The following is a 19,465-nucleotide window of genomic DNA, read 5'->3' on the forward strand; positions in this document are numbered from 1 at the left end:
TCTGTGCCCTTTTCAAGTGCTTTTGTCTGACTGGAATTGAACTGCGACAATGTTTCCTGCTTTCTTGGACAGAGAGGGGTATGTGGTGTGAATGTGTACACGCACTGAAATCTCTGACATCTCTGTACAGCTGGAATGTAGCTTACGACGCAAAAGGTAAGAGTCCTGCCCATTGCTCCACTCATGTCTGCCTTTGGCTCTATCCACCACTGACATGTGGTGAAATGTGGCCCTTGGGCTTAAAACGTTTCCTAACTCCATCTTCTAGGAAGTCCACAAGAAGAAAATGAGCTCAACAGCCCTCTTTCCCATTCGTGGTCCCCAGCAACTGATGATTCAGAGGAACGCTGCCTCTGATCCTGGGGGTGGTGTATAACCATCACAACTAGTAGCTGGTGATAGCTCTATCATCCAGGAATTTGTCTAATGCCCTTTTAAAACTATCTAAGTTGGTGGCCTCCACTACACTGTGTGGTGGCAAATTCCATGGTTTAACTATACACTGTGTACTTTCTTTTATCTGTCCTGAATCTTCCAAATTTCAACTTCGTTGGATAGCTGCAAGTTCTAGAATTACAAGAAAGGGAGATAAACACCCCTCTATCCACTTTCTCCACACTATCCATCATTTACCACACCTCTATAATTATCAGGGATATCTTCACCACCACATGAAAGCCGGTGTCAGCTGGGAAGAAAACTCTGCCTTGAAGGCAGAAAGCGTGAGCTATGGACAGTGACTACAACCCCTGATACTTCCAAGCTGAGGGAATATGCCATATGAATAAATACAATTTTACATTTACTCATAGTCTTTGTTTCTTGAGCAATTTATAGGAACGTAGAGGAACATACCAGGTCCAGTATTGCCTACCCCAATTGGCCGGGGTTCTCCAACGTCACAGGTCACATGCTACCTGATCCCTTTAACTGGGGACCTCAGGAGATGATCTTAGAATCTATGGAGATTCATATAGAAGCAGGTCTTCCCTCAGATTTGGTCCAGGTTTCAGTTCGGGTAGGTAGGTAAGTATATGAGGGCTGAAATTCAGGGGGGAAGAGGCAGGTCCAGGCTACCTAGATACTTTAAAACAGGGGTGAGGAGCTAGATCTAGCCAGAAGGCCAGTTCCCTCAAACACCCACTCTCCGTGGACCAACTTTTGACAGGTGGACATGACCACCCACCTGTCAATCAGCTGATGTCATAATGATGTCAGGCGATTAACCTGTCATCATTCAAAGGAAGTCACTGTAACCACCAATCAGCTGATATAATTAATTAGTTAAATATAACAACCAAAATAGCAAAGTATCATTTCCAGCAAGCAGGCATTGCTTGTTGGCACTGTCGTCATTTAGAAAAGGATGTGGTGCTTGTTGACTTGCATCCCTTCCAAATTTACTTTTTAAAAGGAAAGTTATCTATTTCTAAAATAGATAAATCATTTTATCATATGTGCTATTCTGAATATAAATAAGGAAGCAAAGCAAGGAGGTGCTATTTTTATATATATATATATAAATATATAAAAGCCTACAATAGCACAGGTCATTTTTCTGGATTAAAATTGGAGGTAGATGTCTGTCTTCGGCTCAACAAGACATGCATCCTCATACACCCTTCTCATTCAGCTTCCAAAGCAATCAACAGGTCGCTCGTTGCAAGACAGCCCCATTAATATTGCCTCCCTGTACTCCACTTTCTCCTTTGCCCTGTCAGTCATGGCTCAGGAATGGGATGCTGCTTTGGGGGCAATGCTCCTGGGATGCTCCTATGCCTGTCAGCTGCAGCATGGGTTGCATCACAGTATCCCAGTGCATCTTCATTCCATCCCTCAGCATACTATCACTTCCCCATATATTAGTAGGAAAAAAGAGCAAAGAGAGAGATCTATGGGACCTTAGAGAGAGGTAGATTGTTTACACTGGTCCACCAAGGTCATTTTCAACTCTGAGCTTAATGGCCTTACACCCTCTCCTCCAACTTCTGGGGAAGGGCTGCAGCTCTGGGGTAGAGTATTTTCACTGCATGCAGAAGATCCAGGTAGGGTCTGGGAAAGACTCCCTGTCCGATATCCTGGAGAGCCACTGCCAGTCAGTGTAGACAACACTGGGCTAGATGGACGAAAGGTCTAGCTCAGTATAAGGCAGATTCCTACGTTCTGCCCTAAAGTCCTATCCTGAATGCTCAACGTCTGTATTAGAATCTTTATATCCTGCCTGTTGAATTAATAAACAAATAAATCTCCAAGAGCACTCGCACATTTTAAAATCTAAATTATTGAAATTAAAAATCATTAAAACAAACGTACAAACCAAACATCCAAAAACAGAGGCAGAAACTAAAATAACTAATTTGCTAAGCATCTAACATGGCAGCCTACCTCAATTTCTCTCATGGCGTCAAGAGCGTCTCTTTACACACACATTACACTTTGCTAACCAGGTCACTAACCAGAGAGAGAGATTTAGCTCAATCCTATGCAGGCTTACTCAGGGTTAAGTTCCATTGGGTTCTGTGAAGTAAGCCTGTTTAGAATGGAAGCCTAGAGCAAGGTTTCCCAAACTGTGGCCTGCGAGCTTTGTGCAGGCGGTCTGTGGCACGTCCACATTTAATTTTCATATTGATTTTTAATTGTAATTTTCATCGCTTCTTTTATTTTTTTACTTTATTTTATTCTTTTATTATACCGTATTTTACTGTAATACAATTTCAGTTCTATGGCATGCAAATTGTAATACAACAATAAAATACAATAAAAGCAACAATAAAATTATAATTAAAATTCACACAGCATCTAGCACGGTGCATCACAATTGCTACAGCAGACAGAAAAATCATTAAGTTGTCTGCCAAGACCCACAGCAGTTTTCAAGCGGTCCATGCAAAAAAAAAAGTCTGGGAACCACTGGTCTAGAGCACCCAAAGATATTTTAGGGAGCCCGGCCTATCCCCTCCATAAAACTCTCCCTATGGCACCTATGACTAATGCTTGATCTTCTGGGGCAAGCAGTGCCTGTGCCAGGCTATTTTGTGCCCTAGGCAAGGCTAACTACTTGCACACACACCCAAATTACTAACTTCAATTTTCAAAAACAGATGTGTTGTAGAAAAAATGAAAAGCACAAAACTTGAAACTGCTAAATTTATTTTAGTTGCATTTTTTCCAAGGGTTAAAAAACTAATCTGTATAAAACTGTGCCCCTCAAAGGTCAGTACTGCGCCCCTCTGAGGTCTGCGCCCTAGGCGGCTGCCTAGTTGGCCTAATGATAGCACCGGCCCTGGGTGCAAGCAGGAACGCCTGGAACAGTGATTGGACATGTGCAAGCCCCAAGTCTGAGAGCATTTCCAGATCTAAATACAGCACTCAGAGCAGACATAGCACTGAATTTCTGGCACACAAAGGGTGGCAGAATTCAGCCTACCGTATGTGCCAAGCATCTAACCTAAACTTCCAAAAGCAAAACAGGAAAGGTAAATATACTGTCCATTTTCCACTAAATATGCTAACTGCAACCTGAACCAAGATGGGAGAACTGGAGTGCTTGGTCTTAGAGGAGAGCATTGATATAGTGAGCATAACGGAGACCTGGTGGAATGGAGAAAACCAGTGGGATACGGTTATCCCTGGATATAAACTATATCGGAAGGACAGGGAAGGACGTATTGGTGGCGGAGTCACTCTATACGTGAAAGAAGGCATTGAATCCAGCAAGCTCGAAACCCCAAAAGAGGCAGACTCCTCCACAGAATCGTTGTGGGTGGTGATACCATGCCCCAGGAGGGACTTAATACTGGGAACGATCTATCGTCCCCCTGATCAAAATGCTCAGGGAGACCTTGAGATGAGATATGAAATTGAGGAAGCATCCAAACTAGGAAATGTGGTAGTAATGGGTGACTTCAACTACCCGGACATAGACTGGCCGCATATGTGTTCCAGTCATGACAAAGAAGCAAAGTTTCTAGATATTCTAAATGACTATTCCCTAGACCAGTTGGTCATGGAACCGACCAGAGGGACGGCAACCCTGGACTTAATCCTCAGTGGGGACCGGGACCTGGTGCGAGATGTAAGTGTTGTTGAACCGATTGGGAGCAGTGACCACAGTGCTATTAAATTAAACATACATGTAACTGGCCAATTGCCAAGAAAATCCAACACGGTCACATTTGACTTCAAAAGAGGAACCTTCACAAAAATGAGGGGATTGGTAAAAAGAAAGCTGAAAAACAAAGTCCAGAGGGTCACATCACTCAAAAATGCTTGGAAGTTGTTTAAAAACACTATATTAGAAGCTCAACTGGAGTGCATACCGCAGATCAGAAAAGGTACTGCCAGGGCCAAGAAGATGCCAGCATGGTTAACGAGCAAAGTCAAGGAAGCTCTTAGAGGCAAAAAGTCTTCCTTCAAAAAATGGAAGTCTTGTCCGAATGAAGAAAATAAAAAAGAACACAAACTCTGGCAAAAGAAATGCAAGAAGACAATAAGGGATGCTAAAAAAGAATTTGAGGAGCACATTGCTAAGAACATAAAAACCAACAACAAAAAATTCTATAAATACATTCAAAGCAGGAGACCATCTAGGGAGGCGATTGGACCCTTGGATGATAAGGGAGTCAAAGGTGTCCTAAAGAACGATAAGGAGATTGCAGAGAAGCTAAATGAATTCTTTGCATCTGTCTTCACAGTGGAAGATATAGGGCAGATCCCTGAACCTGAACTAACATTTGCAGGAAGGGATTCTGAGGAACTGAGACAAATAGTGGTAACGAGAGAGGAAGTTCTAAGCTTAATGGACAATATAAAAACTGACAAATCACCGGGCCCGGATGGCATCCACCCGACAGTTCTCAAAGAACTCAAATGTGAAATTGCTGATCTGCTAACTAAAATATGTAACTTGTCCCTCGGGTCCTCCTCCGTGCCTGAGGACTGGAAAGTGGCAAATGTAACGCCAATATTCAAAAAGGGATCCAGAGGGGATCCCGGAAATTACAGGCCAGTTAGCTTAACTTCTGTCCCTGGAAAACTGGTAGAAAGTATTATTAAAGCTAGATTAACTAAGCACATAGAAGAACAAGCCTTGCTGAAGCACAGCCAGCATGGCTTCTGCAAGGGAAAGTCCTGTCTCAGTAACCTATTAGAATTCTTTGAGAGTGTCAACAAGCATATAGATAGAGGTGATCCAGTGGACATAGTGTACTTAGACTTTCAAAAAGCGTTTGACAAGGTACCTCACCAAAGACTTCTGAGGAAGCTTAGCAGTCATGGAATAAGAGGAGAGGTCCTCTTGTGGATAACGAATTGGTTAAGAAGCAGAAAGCAGAGAGTAGGAATAAACTGACAGTTCTCCCAATGGAGGGCTGTAGAAAGTGGAGTCCCTCAAGGATCGGTATTGGGACCTGTACTTTTCAACTTGTTCATTAATGACCTAGAATTAGGAGTGAGCAGTGAAGTGGCCAAGTTTGCTGACGACACTAAATTGTTCAGGATTGTTAAAACAAAAAGGAATTGTGAAGAGCTCCAAAAAGATCTCTCCAAACTGAGTGAATGGGCGGAAAAATGGCAAATGCAATTCAATATAAACAAGTGTAAAATTATGCATATTGGAGCAAAAAATCTGAATTTCACATATACGCTCATGGGGTCTGAACTGGCGGTGACTGACCAGGAGAGAGACCTCGGGGTTGTAGTGGACAGCACGATGAAAATGTCGACCCAGTGTGCGGCAGCTGTGAAAAAGGCAAATTCCATGCTAGCGATAATTAGGAAAGGTATTGAAAATAAAACAGCCGATATCATAATGCCGTTGTATAAATCTATGGTGCGGCCGCATTTGGAATACTGTGTACAGTTCTGGTCGCCTCATCTCAAAAAGGATATTCTAGAGTTGGAAAAGGTTCAGAAAAGGGCAACCAGAATGATCAAGGGGATGGAGCGACTCCCTTACGAGGAAAGGTTGCAGCATTTGGGGCTTTTTAGTTTAGAGAAAAGGCGGGTCAGAGGAGACATGATAGAAGTGTATAAAATTATGCATGGCATTGAGAAAGTGGATAGAGAAAAGTTCTTCTCCCTCTCTCATAATACTAGAACTCGTGGACATTCAAAGAAGCTGAATGTTGGAAGATTCAGGACAGACAAAAGGAAGTACTTCTTTACTCAGCGCATAGTTAAACTATGGAATTTGCTCCCACAAGATGCAGTAATGGCCACCAGCTTGGACGGCTTTAAAAGAAGATTAGACAAATTCATGGAGGACAGGGCTATCAATGGCTACTAGCCATGATGGCTGTGCTCTGCCACCCTAGTCAGAGGCAGCATGCTTCTGAAAACCAGTTGCCGGAAGCCTCAGGAGGGGAGAGTGTTCTTGCACTCGGGTCCTGCTTGCGGGCTTCCCCCAGGCACCTGGTTGGCCACTGTGAGAACAGGATGCTGGACTAGATGGGCCACTGGCCTGATCCAGCAGGCTCTTCTTATGTTCTTATGAAGTTCAGCAATACATGCTTCTATTAATCCCCACAAGTATTTTAATTATTTCCAAAGCGTAAAGTAGGCACATGAAGTTTCCTGGAAGATTTAGCTTCTTCCCCCAATAGCAACATTTATTTAAATACCCAAGCTTTTAGGCTACCACCAACTTCCACTTCATCTTGCCCACAGCAACTGATCTAAATTACTGGATGAAATAAAGGAAACAAGGGTTACATACAGAACATGTACTGAAAGATGACCCATTGGGAAAAAAATGTGAACCACAAACACAGGTTGGGCTGTTTGCTTGGCTGCACAGAACAGTTATAACAGAGAATGAACAAGTGCTGAATCTATTATTATTTATTTCCTGCCCTTCCTCCCAGCAGGAGCCCAACTTAACAGTATGATTTCAACTTAACAGTATGATTTTATTCATTTTTACTGGTATTCATTCATTTTCACACTGTCCCTCTTCCAAAGGAGCTCATCACGATTCACCCTCAATACACATACAGACTTTATTCTTACAACAATTCTATGAGGCACATGAAGGTGAATGACAGTAAACAGCCCGATATTCATTAGTGTAGTGGCAAATTCAGAAGTGCAGGGTCATGCCAAGCCCCCTCACAGCCACGCCTCTCACTTGCTTGCTTGCTCTCTGTCATCATCTCCACGTTCCTCAGTCCTTCCCGTGCATGCCTTCTCCCACAACAACAGATGTTCCTAGGAGCCAATCAGCACAATAGGGAGAGTGCTACCTACCAAGAAGAGTCTTCTCAGTGGCTGACTCAGCTCCTTTCACTCCGATTGGCTTTAATCAGCAGGAAAAGGACAAACAAGCATGTTAGAAGATTCTTATCAGTGGATAGCATAGTCCCCTTTCATGCTGATTGGCTCATAGGACACTGGAGACATAGGGCACCCTGCTCCCCTCCTGGGACCTTCCTCCCTAAAAAAGTAATGGGCCTAAGACACACACACCCAAGACCCTGAACAACTACACCCTTGGCAACATCACACAGTTTAGTTGGGCGATAGTAAGGGGATTCAAAGATGGATCTCCCCATGCCAAGTGCAACACTCACATCTCTATACCAGCTCACAATAAGAACATATGAAGCTACCTTAAACCGACTCAGACAATTGGTCCACCTAAGTCAATACTGTCCACACTGGCAGCAGCTTCAGGCCAGGGGCATTTCCAGTCTTACCCAGATATGCCATTAAAGAATTCTAAACTTAGGGATTTGTTTTTAGGACCAGAACTGAACTGAGCTCACAGTCAATCCACATAAAAATCTGTGCCTGATTACACCCCATTCCTTGCACCAGCTTTCTTCATTTCAGCAGTATAATTTATTCTAATTTACTATTCACTGTATGTATGAATTGCCCTTCCTCCAACAGAGCCTAGGGCAACATGCAAAAAAGAATATATATATATACAGATATATATCAATGATTAAAACAAATACAAACCTAAAATATTTATTGTAGGAACAGTCACGGGGGGGGGGGGTTATTTTGTTACAATCCGGAGTCAGAAATCCTTGCTGATCTACTTCCAGTTTGTCCAGAAATCTAGCAATAGACTCTAATCTGCCTTTTGCTAATCTAACCCACAAGGTTATTAAGGTCCCTCAGGCAAATTACTATTCAATCACTCTTACCGTGATCATCCCCTTCTGTAATACAAGGATAATGTTTTATACATTTTGTAAGAATATTTATAAACCACCAACTTGTTTGAAATATGATGATGAGATACAATAAAATCATTAAAATGTCATAAAATTATAAAAAACAGAACGAATGGCCAACAGTGAATCAATTCTCTAAAAACACTCTATGAAACAAAAGTGTTTTCAGCAGGCGAGAACATATTGGAATTGTAGGTGATTTCAAAAGGAACCGTGTTACAATTTACTTATTATTTATTTATTTATTTATTCTTTGATTTGTATCCCGCCCTTCCTCCCAGCAGGAGCCCAGGGCGGCAAACAGAAGCGCTAAAAACACTTTAAAACATCGTAAAAACAGACCTTAAAATACATTAAAAGAAAACAACTTTAAAAAAAAAAAGCTTTAAAAACATCTTTTAAAAAGGGTTTAAAACATTATTAAGAAAACATTACCAAGCAAGCAACTTGTGCAACTACACTAAAAACCTTGGTTCGCATAGAAACTAAGCAAATATGAATACTGCCAAAATGAGTACTTTGAGCCCTCAGTGGGCCCTGTGCATAGAACCATCAAATTTTAGATTTGGAAGAGATGATACACATGCCAAGTATTATTATTGTGATTGGAGGCTCGGCTCTCACTCAGAGATGAAACTAAGGTCACATTCACAACATACATTTATTTCACTATAATTCCACTTCAAACAGTTACGGCTTCCCCCAAAGAATCCTGGGAAGTGTTGTCTGTGAAGGGTGCTGGGAGTTGTTAGGAGACCCCTATTGCCCTCACAGATCCACAATTCTCAAGAGTTCCCTGGGAAGAGGGACTGGCTGTCAAACCACTCTGACAACTGTAGCTCTGGGAGGAGAGTAGGAGTCTCCTAACAACTCTCAGCACCCTTCACAAATGACACTTCCCAGGATTCTTTAGGGGAATCATGACTGTTTGAATTGGAAAAATAGTGGAATAAATGTATGGCATGGATATGGCCTAGGATGCATTGATATGAAGGAAGACACGGTCATTTACCTGGAGCATCAGCTCACAGTCTTCTCTGCCGACAAATATCATCTCCCGAGGGAGCCGGTGGCGAATGCCAGCACTGCTTACCAGGAACCATGACGTCACACTCATTTTGGTGTTTGGCACTTCAACTTTTCACCATCCTAGATATGAGAGGGAGAAAAAAAATGTTGCAGATAAATTTGTGGAGCTCAGTTTCACCTACAGTAGAGGAGGGTGAACCTATTCCTTACATTTATAGTTTACCTTTCCTCCAAGGAGCTCAAGGTGGGCTCCTGCTGGGAAGAATGGTGGGGGATAAATGAAATAATAAATAAATAAAGCCCTATATGGCTTGGATCCAGGCTATCTGTTAGACCGTATCTCCCTATATGAACCTGCCTGGGCTTTGAGCTCTGCAGGAGAGGCCCTTCTCTCAATCCCAACACCCTCACAAGCACGACTGGTGGGGACGCGAGATAGGGCATTTTCGGTGGCTGCCCCTAGGCTTTGGAATTCCCTTCCAGGGAGGCAAGAATGGCTCCCTCCCTGCAGTCCTTCCGTCAGCAGGTGAAAACTTTTTTATTCCGAAAGGCTTTTGGAACTGTTGGTTCCTAAGGATGGGGTTTGAAGAGGGTGTTGTATTGTTTTACTGTTTTATCTATACTATTTTAAATTGAGTTTGAATTACTCCAATTGTATATTTAAATGGTTTTATGATTGTGCATAGTTTAATTGTAGTCTAATGTAGCTTTTTTGCATGCTTGTAAGTTATATGTACTTTTATATTTGGAAGCCGCTTTGAGTTCCAGTCCTTGGAAAAAGAACGGGATAATAATAATAATAATAATAATAATAATAATAATACATGGTTCTCCCCTCCCCATTTTATCCTCACAATAACCCTGTGAGGTATGCTAGGCTGAGAGACAGTGACTGGCCACCCAGTGAGCTTCATGGCTAAGTGGGGATTTGAACCCTGGTTTCCCAGGTCATAGTCCAACACCTGAACCATTACACTAATGTCAGGATCTACTTAGTTTTTTACTGGTACCACAAGACCTACCAGCTGGAGTCAAGAGCGAATGATACACTTAAAATTAAAGAATTCTGAGCCCAGGAATTTGTTTTGAGTACCAAAACCGAGCTGAGCTCATAGTCAATCCACACTCCTAGTTCTCCTCCAACTTTCTTTGTTTCAACAGTATAATTTAGTGGAGGGGGTGTCATTTTGTTGTTGCCATTATTAAATAATTGGGAGTCAGAATTCCTCGCTGATCTACTTCAAAATCGCCCAAGAGATCTGCCAATGAATGCTGATCCACCTCTGCCCAACTCTGGTCTACAGTGTAGACTCTACACTGAAAAGGAAGTTCTCACAGAATTCTGCACACAGAATATATATATATATATATATATATATATATATATATATATATACATATATATATATGTACTTATATATATATACTTATATATATATATATATATATACACACACACACACAAGTAGGAGGGGCTGGTCATATTCTGGCCCACACAAACCAATCACCAGTTTCTATGCTAGAAAAAATCCTCTAGAATAGATTACAGAGCAGTGCCCTTCTTCCCTCGTTACTACCTGCCCGTCATCAAAAAGGTCCACCTCAGGCTCTAAGAAACACCAAACATTATACATGAGAGGCTTTGACTTTACATAACCTGGCTTGCTCCTGAGCCTTCAACAGCAGCCTACCACATGGACATTTAACAAGTGCCACCTTCCTCACCCCTTGTCTCTACACCTCTGGTCAGAACAGGGATGAGGCACCTGTGGCCTTCCAGATGTTGCGAGGCTGCATCTCCTGACAGCCCCAACTAGCATGGCCAGGGGCAATGGGAGTTGTAGTCCAACAACATCTGGAAAGCCACCATTTCTCCATTCCTGGTTAAGACTGTTGGGACTGACTGGGGAGATCTGGGCTCAGATCCCCATTCAGTCATGGAGCTCATTAGGTGAGTTGAAGGAGTCACTCGCTCTTAGTCTAACCTGTGGCCTGGGGAAGGGCTTTGGCTCAGTGGCTGAGCATCAGCTTTACATGCAAAACATCTCAGGTTCAATCCCCAGCATCTCCAGGTGGCGCTGGGAAAAACAGCCTGCCTGAAACCCTGGAGAGCTTCCACCAATCAGTGTAGACAATACTGTAGTAGATGGACCAATGGCCTGATTCGGCACAAGGCAGCTTCCTACATTCCTACTTATAACAACCCAATTATATAACTAGACAATGGGAAGAGACCATGTGAGCTGTCCTGAGCCACTGAAGCATTTCTAAACTGTGTAATATTCAAAACCCCTAAGAGGTGTACAAAAATCCAAACGTAAACACAATCAAACAGTAGCATAAAAATAGAGATGGAAGACAGAAATCTAGGGATAACATGGCCCAATCCTAAGGGACAGGGAAAGCCTGGACAAAAAGATACAGTCGTTGTGAGACATCTGAAGCAATTGATGGGTGATGCTTATTTTTAAAAAATGTAATAAATACATTTCTGTGTGTTTGGCTGCTGTGAAAGGGGGAGTGTCAAAGCTATTATGTTCCAACTTCCTACTTTTTATAAATCCCTATGGGTGGGGGAGGTGGACAGGATTTAACATTTCAAGAAAACTAACATATTAAGGAGAAAGGGCCCCTCACAGCAGGGCTGGTAGGGAGGAAAGATCTCCTGTACGGAAGATTTCACTTGTAAATTTGCTCCCTTTGCACCTCATCAAATAATTCAAAGCAGCTCCCCCCCCCCATGCCTGCAATTCCATGTCAGTGCAACATTTGATGACTGGAATAAGCGCTCTTTGGAATAAGTACACATGCCATTTTAAAAGGTGCTGTACCTATCTGCTAACATTATCTATAGGGCTGTTGTGGAACATATATAGCTTTTTTCTTCCTGTATAAATTGAGCGATGACCAGTTCAGATCTGCTGTGAACTTGGAAAGACCCCAATTAGATGTCTACCCTCCCAAGCGTCTAGTAGAATTTACCCAGGTCAGGGGCAGGGAACCTTTTTCAGCCCAAGGGCCGCGATGCCTCCTGGGCAATCTTCTGGGGGCCACACACCTGTAGTGAGCAGGGCAATGACTGTAAATTTAACCTTCGTACAGAAGGCTAGTTTCTGCACACACTCACACAACCCTCTCTGTCCTCCAGAATTCAAAAGGCATTATCAGAGTTCAAGGACACCTGCATTGGATTCCTGCATTGAGCAGGGGGTTGGACTTGATGGCCTTATAGGACCCTTGCAACTCTACTATTATTCTATGACAAACTGCAGCTAGGTAAAAACACTCAAGGAGGATGCAAAAGGGCTAGGAATATAGGAATACACTGCCTTATACCAAATCAGATCAGTGGTCCATCTAGCTCAGTACTGTCTACACTGACTGGCAGCAGCTCTCCAGGATTTCAGGCAGGGTTCTCTCCCAGCCTTATCTGGAGATGCTGGGGATTGAACCTGGGACCTTCTGCATGCAAGTCAGATGCTCTACCTCTGAGCTACGGCCCTTCCCCAAAGGGCAGGTGAGGGGCATGGCCTGGGAAAAGGGGTGTAGAATGGAAAGAGTCCCAAAGGGCCAAATAGAAAAGCTCAAAGGGGATTATTTGGCTTTGGGGCCTGAGATCCCTCACGCAGCGCCTACTCCTTCGCATCACCACACTCCAGGTTTCCCAACCTCATTGCCTGCAGTTGGCAGGGAAGGAAGGAAACAAGGAACTTTATGATGTCAGGATACAGGCAAGTTTTACTTGTGTTTTCATTGATGCAAAGATGTATCACTGACCACTAAAGTCAGGATCATTCAGACCATGGTATTGCCGATCTCTGTGTATGGATGTGAAAGTCGGACAGTGAAAAAAGCGGATAAGAGAAAAATCAACTCATTTGAAATGTGGTGTTGGAAGAGAGCTTTGCGGATACCATGGACTGCAAAAAAGACAAATAATTGAGTGTTAGAACAAATTAAACCAGAACTATCACTAGAAGCTAAAATGATGAAACTGAGGTTATCATAATTTGGACACATAATGAGAAGACATGATTCACAAGAAATGACAATAATGCTGGGAAAAACAGGAGGGAGTAGAAAAAGAGGAAGGCCAAACAAGAGATGGATCGATTCCATAAAGGAAGCCACAGACCTCAACTTACAAGCTCTGGACAGGGTAGTTCATGACAGATGCTATTGGAGGTCACTGATTCATAGGGTTGCCATAAGTTGTAATTGACTTGAAGGCACATAACAACAAAGAACAAATTAAACCAGAACTATCGTTAGAAGCTAAAATGATGAAACTGAGGTTATCATACTTTGGACACATCATGAGAAGACATAATTCACTAGAAAAGACAATAATGCTGGGAAAAACAGGAGGGAGTAGAAAAAGACAGCCATCTGTTAGGAATGCTTTGATTTGGATTCCTGCATTGAGCAGGGGGTTGGACTTGATGGCCTTATAGGCCCCTTCCAACTCTACTATTCTATGATTCTAAGAGGAAGGCCAAACAAGAGATGGATTGATTCCATAAAGGAAGCCACAGACCTGAACTTACAAGATCTGAACAGGGTGGTTTATGACAGATGCATTTGGAGGTCACCGATTCATAGGGTCTCCATAAGTCGTGACTGACTTGAAGGCACATAACAACAAACAGAAGGGGGAAGCATGGGGGGGGGAGATAAGCATGTGACTGCCATTTCTATCTATTTCTATCTATTTTGGCTCCAGGCAGCTGTCTGCCTCAGCCCCCACTCACAATCTGTTGTACGGGGTAATAATACTGGCCTACCTTAAGGGCTGTTGTTAGGAGGCCTACTAAGATATTACAGTTGCATAGGAAGCTGGCTTATCCTGAGTCAGGCCACTAGTCCATCTAGCCCAGTATCATTCACACTGACTGGAAGGGCCTCTCTGGGGCTTCAGGCAACAGGTCCCTCCCAGCCCTACCTAGAGATGCTGGGGATCGAATGAGAGACTTTCTGCATCCCAAGCAGATGTTCCACCACCAAGCTATGGGCCTCCTCCAGAAAGTGGTTAAACTCTGGTCTCACACTTTCCTGCTTTTGACCCTGCCTATCACCACTCCCTCTTCCAGTGCATGCAAGGAGCTGCAGGCACATGTTGGCATCTGTTGCTAGGAGGAATGGAATAAACACGCAGAGCAAGCGCCTATTGGCCCACAAACGCAGAGACAAGTCCGAGCAGCAACCGAAGATTGCAGCTCTTTTTTCTTCACAGTTTGGCAGCTGTAGCTTTAATCAGCTCTCTCTAACCCTGAGCAGCAGATACCGCCACAACTAACACTTATTATGGACATTTTGCCAGGAAGATGGGAAGATTTAAAGGGAAACGCACAAGCAAGGCACACAGATCAAGGCCACCATAATCCAGCTGATTTTTTTCCCCAGAAGAAGAGAGAAGGGTGAGAAGGGGGGGTTGGTTGGTTGGTTAAAGGAAGCACATGCTCAGAAAAGCATCACAACAGGGAGGCAGACAAGCGCCAAGACCCACACAGGAATGGGCTCAAGGATAGTTAATACACAGGCTGCCACCAGGTGCCAGTTCAACTGGCTAGGCCGGGCGATTCCTACCAGATCTTGCCACCATTGCGACGCCACTGCCAGCAGCCATCCACACCCAAGGAAAGGCGTGTGGGGAATCTGAAGCTGCACCACCCGCCCAACCCAAGGTGTAACAAACAATAAAGCCGCCAGGCAGGCAGCAGGAGAAATCTGTGCCTCTTTCGCCATGCGTTTGACAGGTGGGCAGGTGGGGGGGTGGGGGAAGGGAGACAGAGAGCCTTCAAATCCTGGCTGAGGCTGGGGGGGGGGATGACTAGCCTGGAGAGACCCTCATCTCTTTGTTCAGGAAGAAGTCTGGGGCAGCAGCAAGGAATCAAAGCTGTGAAGGAGTTTGACTCCCCTGCAAGGAAGGGGTGGAGAAAAAAGTATATTATTTTGGCAGAAAGCTAGCAAGGGAAAGAGCAGGGGAAGGGGAGGGGAGAGAGAATAGGAGCTCCCCAATTCCACTGATCTCCTACCCCTAGCTAAAATCTGCCTCTTCTCCTTTTCTCTCCCCAGGGCAAGAGAGGTAGTGAGGCCTCCTCCCTGCCACGCCTGACCTACTGGTCCCCAAACGGCCTTCTCCAACAGCTGTGCCCCCGCCTGACCCTCAGGACCACAAAGTCGACCCCAGTGGCTCTGGGGACGCCAGTTGGGAAAGGGCCGGCTACGATTCCCCCTCCCCTCTTTGCGCTGCCTTCCTTTACCTGGGCCGAGCTCAAATCGCGGCCCCCGCGGCCATCTCCCCCCTCCCCCTATCGTGGTTCCTCCCCCACCCCACAGACACATCTTTTCGCTCCATCTGCGTCCCCATCCAGTCTGGCATTCTCAGCCAACCCCTCCCACCCACCTCCTTGTGTGTGTGTGTGTGTGTGAGAGAGAGAGAGAGAGAGAGAGAAAGAGAGAGAGAGAGAGAAAGAGAGAGATCTGGCCAGCCTCCACCAGCACTACACCGTCCTTCAAAAAACAAACCAACCCACAAATCCTCCAAGAGGTCTGACTCCCCATCCTCACCACCCCCTCCTCCCAGCCCCGATCCTGCAGCAGAGAGACGGCGCGCCCTTCTCGCCTTCTCCGCAGTCACTGCCCGGCTCTCAAGCCCCGCAGGCAGCCAGGCAAGCAGGCCCTGGACCCGGCAGGACTGGCTGGTGCATCGCAGCGCATCCAGGTGCTGTCTTGGTTGGCGGAGGCCGCAGGCCAAAGCCCAGAAGGCAGGATCAGCTGTTTCCTGTCTGCGGAGCGGACCCGCACTCCCTCTAAGCACCGAGCCTAGCTGCCCGCCTGGCTGCCTTCCCCGGGTCGGGTGGGTGCTCAGCCTTTTCCCCGGTCCTCGGCCCAGCCTTACCCTGTGCCTGCAGTCTGGCGGCTCCCGCTTTCTGCCCTCCAGCGCTGCGCCAGGTGCAGGGCGCTCGATCCAAGCCCAGGGCGGCGGCGCAGCGTCAGCCTCTAGCCTCCCCGGCCAGGAGCTGCGGTTATGCCATCGCGCGCAGGTTCTGCCTCCGTCTTCTCGCAAGGGTCCCTTCTCGCTCCGGCTGCTGCCCAGGGAGGACAAGAGCAGCCCCGCCGCCGCCTGCGCTTACTTGCACAGCAGGTTCCAGACGTCAGGAGGCGGCTCTTCGCTCCTCCCTCCCCCCTCCCGGTACTCCAAGCCCAGCCCGGCCCTTCCCTCTCGGCCGGCTCCAGCAGCAAGCGGCCAGGTTAGATCAGGTGACGATGTGGTGGGTTAAACATTACAAACGCGTCGTTCGCGCCGATGCGCCACCACGGTGCAACCTCAGTAGCGTCGCGCTGGTAGAGACGGCACAGGCGGTCTCCCTCGGCGGGGAAGAAGGAGTTTGGTTGCAATGGCAGAGCGGGTTGGTTGGAACACCCCGTGGGCGGGTTCGGCGAGGAGGAGCACGCCGCCGTGTCTCTTTTCCGTCTGGAAGCCATCGGACGAGACGGGAGGCTTGGTGGAGGGGAGGATGCCATTTTTTATTCTGTACAAAGCGAGCAACCCACGTGAGACCTCTTCACTCCCCCTTTGGCTAGTACTTGCCAGAAAACTGGAGGGTGCCCATGCAAATCCAGAGCAATGGAAGGGAAGACATTTCCGCAGGTCATCTAGGGTTTTGCCATGCAGGTATAGGCCGCCACTGGCAGGCCTGGTGTAGCATCACCCTTACCGGGTTTCAATTTGGCCAAGTCAGCGCTAAGATCTCTACCTGTTAACTATTTCGTTATGAACACAAAAACATTCGACGTTGCCTTATACTGAGCCAGACGATTGGCCCATCTAGCTCAAGATTGTCTGCACTGATTGAAAGCAGCTCTAAGGGGCCTCAGGGCAAGGGATATTTGTACCCCTACCTGGAGATGCCGTGGATTGAACCAGAGGCCTTTTGCGTGCAATGGAGAGGCTCTACCACTGAGTTATCACCATTCCCCATATACTGTGTTGTTGTGCTCCATATCATGGCATAGACAATGGTTGTTGGTGCCCCAAAGTGGCACCAAAACAACTGTCCTCCCACTGTTCAACTGGGGCAGTTCACCAATTCTTGACTTAGGCTCCACTGCTCATTGGGGCAGGATAGCACTAACATGTTTTGTCCCATTGCTGAAACAATGGTACTAGCTTCCAATCAGCTACCAGGCTATGTCCAAGGTGCTGGTTTTTGTGTACAAAGCCCTATACAGCTTGGGACCAGGATACCTGAAAGACCGTGTTATCCCTTATATACCCAGTCAATCACTGCGCTCTGCAGGTGAGGGCCTCCTGCAGATACCAGCTTATCAGGAGGTCCATTCTACACAACATAGGAAGCAGATCTTCAGTGTTATGGCACCAGTGCGTTGGAATTTCCTCCCCTTAAATATCAGACAGGCATCATCTCTGTTACCTTTTTGGTGCCTACTGAAGACCTTCCTCTTCCAACAAGCCTATTAAGTAGAGACCTTTATCCCAGTCTGTGTCTGTATGGGAATGGTTTTTTAAATATTCTTTTTAAAAGGTTTGTTATAAAAGATGTTTTTTATTATTTGTTGTTTGCAACCCTGGGCTCCTTTTGGGAGGAAGGGCAAGATATAAATTCAATAATAATAATAATTCTTAAAAAGCATGGTGGACATAAACCATGATCAGTGGCTCACAAGCATTGCATGAGAGAGTGTGCTGGAAGTCAAACTTTGCCGTCTTGTGAGTTTAGTGCTGTTGAACTGGATTAACATAAGACCATATGAAGAAACCTGCTGGATCAGGCCAATGGCCCATCTAGTCCAGCATCCTGTTCTCACAGGGGCCAACCAGATGCCCCAATGGGAAGCCTGCAAGCAGGATCTGAGTGCAAAGAGTGCTCTTCCTTCCTGCAGTTTCCTGCAACTGGTATTCAGAAACATACTCCCTCCAACAGTGGTGGTAGAACAAAGCCATCATGGCTGCTGGGGCAACCTTGTTCTCTTTTGCTGTACAGGGCAGGACTAAAACCCATTGGTGGGATCTTGCAGGGAGATAGATTGTGGCTACACATCAGAAGAAACTTCCTAAGGGTAAGAGCCATTGCCTCAGGAGGTGGTGGGTTCTCCTTCGCTGAAGCAGAGGTTGTGCAGCGATCTGTCAAGAGTACTGTAGTTGCAGCCTGCACTATAATCCCTGCATTGAACAAGGAGGATGGACTAGATGACCTCCAAGGTCTTAAACTCTGTGTTTCTATGAGATGGAAAATCCCTATCTGCATCTGATGTAGCCCTTGATTCATTTAGCTAGCTCAATCCTGAAGGCTTTGCGTGGAAGGTAACATTAAAAATGCAAGTAAATGAAAACCAAATTAGATCTGTAATCCTGTGCACACCAACCTGGAAGTAAATCCCATTGAACACAGTGGGACTTTCTACTGAGTAAGTACACACCCAGACCTATATACACTTAGCCTTTGTCTCCAAATAAAAAGCTCTTTGCAATTCTTCCAAAAGATGCTGTGATTCTGACTCTGGCAAATCCTCAGCAACAGCCATCAAGAACCTTACTTTCCTGTATTTGCTCTGTCCATCAATTTGACAGACAGAGAAGCTCTTAGTAGATTTCAAAGAGCAAACTGGGGAATAAAGACAGAGGAAGTCCCTTAGGTAAGCTGCTGCCTATACCCAAGCATTTTAGAGTATTTTTCTCCTTCTGTGAAGAAACTGGAGAGCCAGTGTGGTGTAGTGGTTCAGGTGTTGGACTATGACCTGGGAGACCAGGGTTCAAATCCCCACACAGCCATGAAGCTCAGTGGGTGACCTGGGGCCAGTCACTGCCTCTCGGCCTCAGAGGAAGGCAGTGGTAAAACACCTCTGAATACTGCTCACCATGAAAACCCTATTCATAGGGTCGCCATAAGTCGGGATCAACTTGCAGGCCATTTTCATGAAGAAATTGAAGAAAAGTCATCTCAAGCCTATCGCCCTGCCATCTAAACTCCAGCTTTAACCTCAGTTTATAAACCACAGCCAAATCAGATTGCTAGATAATTGAGTTTTCTGTTGGGGGTTATGTACTTTGGTTTCATGTCACCTTCCATTCAAAGGGTCATTTGCTGAGTGTTGCCACATCTTGATCTCCTTAGTGCCAAGGAGCTACCAGGTAGGCCATCTTGATGTTCATGCCATCCAGCTAACTAAATTATTATTTCTGGTCCCAGTAATCTGCTAGACAGGGATTAGCTAAACAGGGTGAAATT

The 19,465-nt window shown here is 45.4% G+C and overlaps 1 protein-coding gene across 5 annotated transcripts in view; it reads right to left on the reverse strand.

Annotated features, from left to right (window-relative positions):
- Positions 1–16,601, reverse strand: part of CEP170B (centrosomal protein 170B) — a 115,315-nt gene extending 98,714 nt beyond the window's left edge. The window contains exons 1-2 of one of the 5 annotated variants that reach the window (XM_061612301.1): positions 16,114–16,601; positions 9,196–9,332 (exon numbers count right to left, since the gene is read on the reverse strand). In XM_061612301.1, coding sequence (XP_061468285.1) covers positions 9,196–9,300 — 105 coding nt within the window. In that variant the 5' untranslated portion in view covers positions 9,301–9,332; positions 16,114–16,601. Of the gene's footprint in view, positions 1–9,195; positions 9,333–13,996; positions 14,102–14,154; positions 14,239–15,837; positions 15,961–16,113 lie in introns of those variants that run through there. The other 4 variants (XM_061612305.1, XM_061612302.1, XM_061612304.1 and 1 more) reach the window with 4 other exon arrangements.
- Positions 16,602–19,465: the final 2,864 nt, after the last annotated feature.

Source organism: Rhineura floridana, chromosome 2 (assembly GCF_030035675.1).
Source record: "Rhineura floridana isolate rRhiFlo1 chromosome 2, rRhiFlo1.hap2, whole genome shotgun sequence".
Taxonomy (NCBI): domain Eukaryota; kingdom Metazoa; phylum Chordata; class Lepidosauria; order Squamata; family Rhineuridae; genus Rhineura; species Rhineura floridana.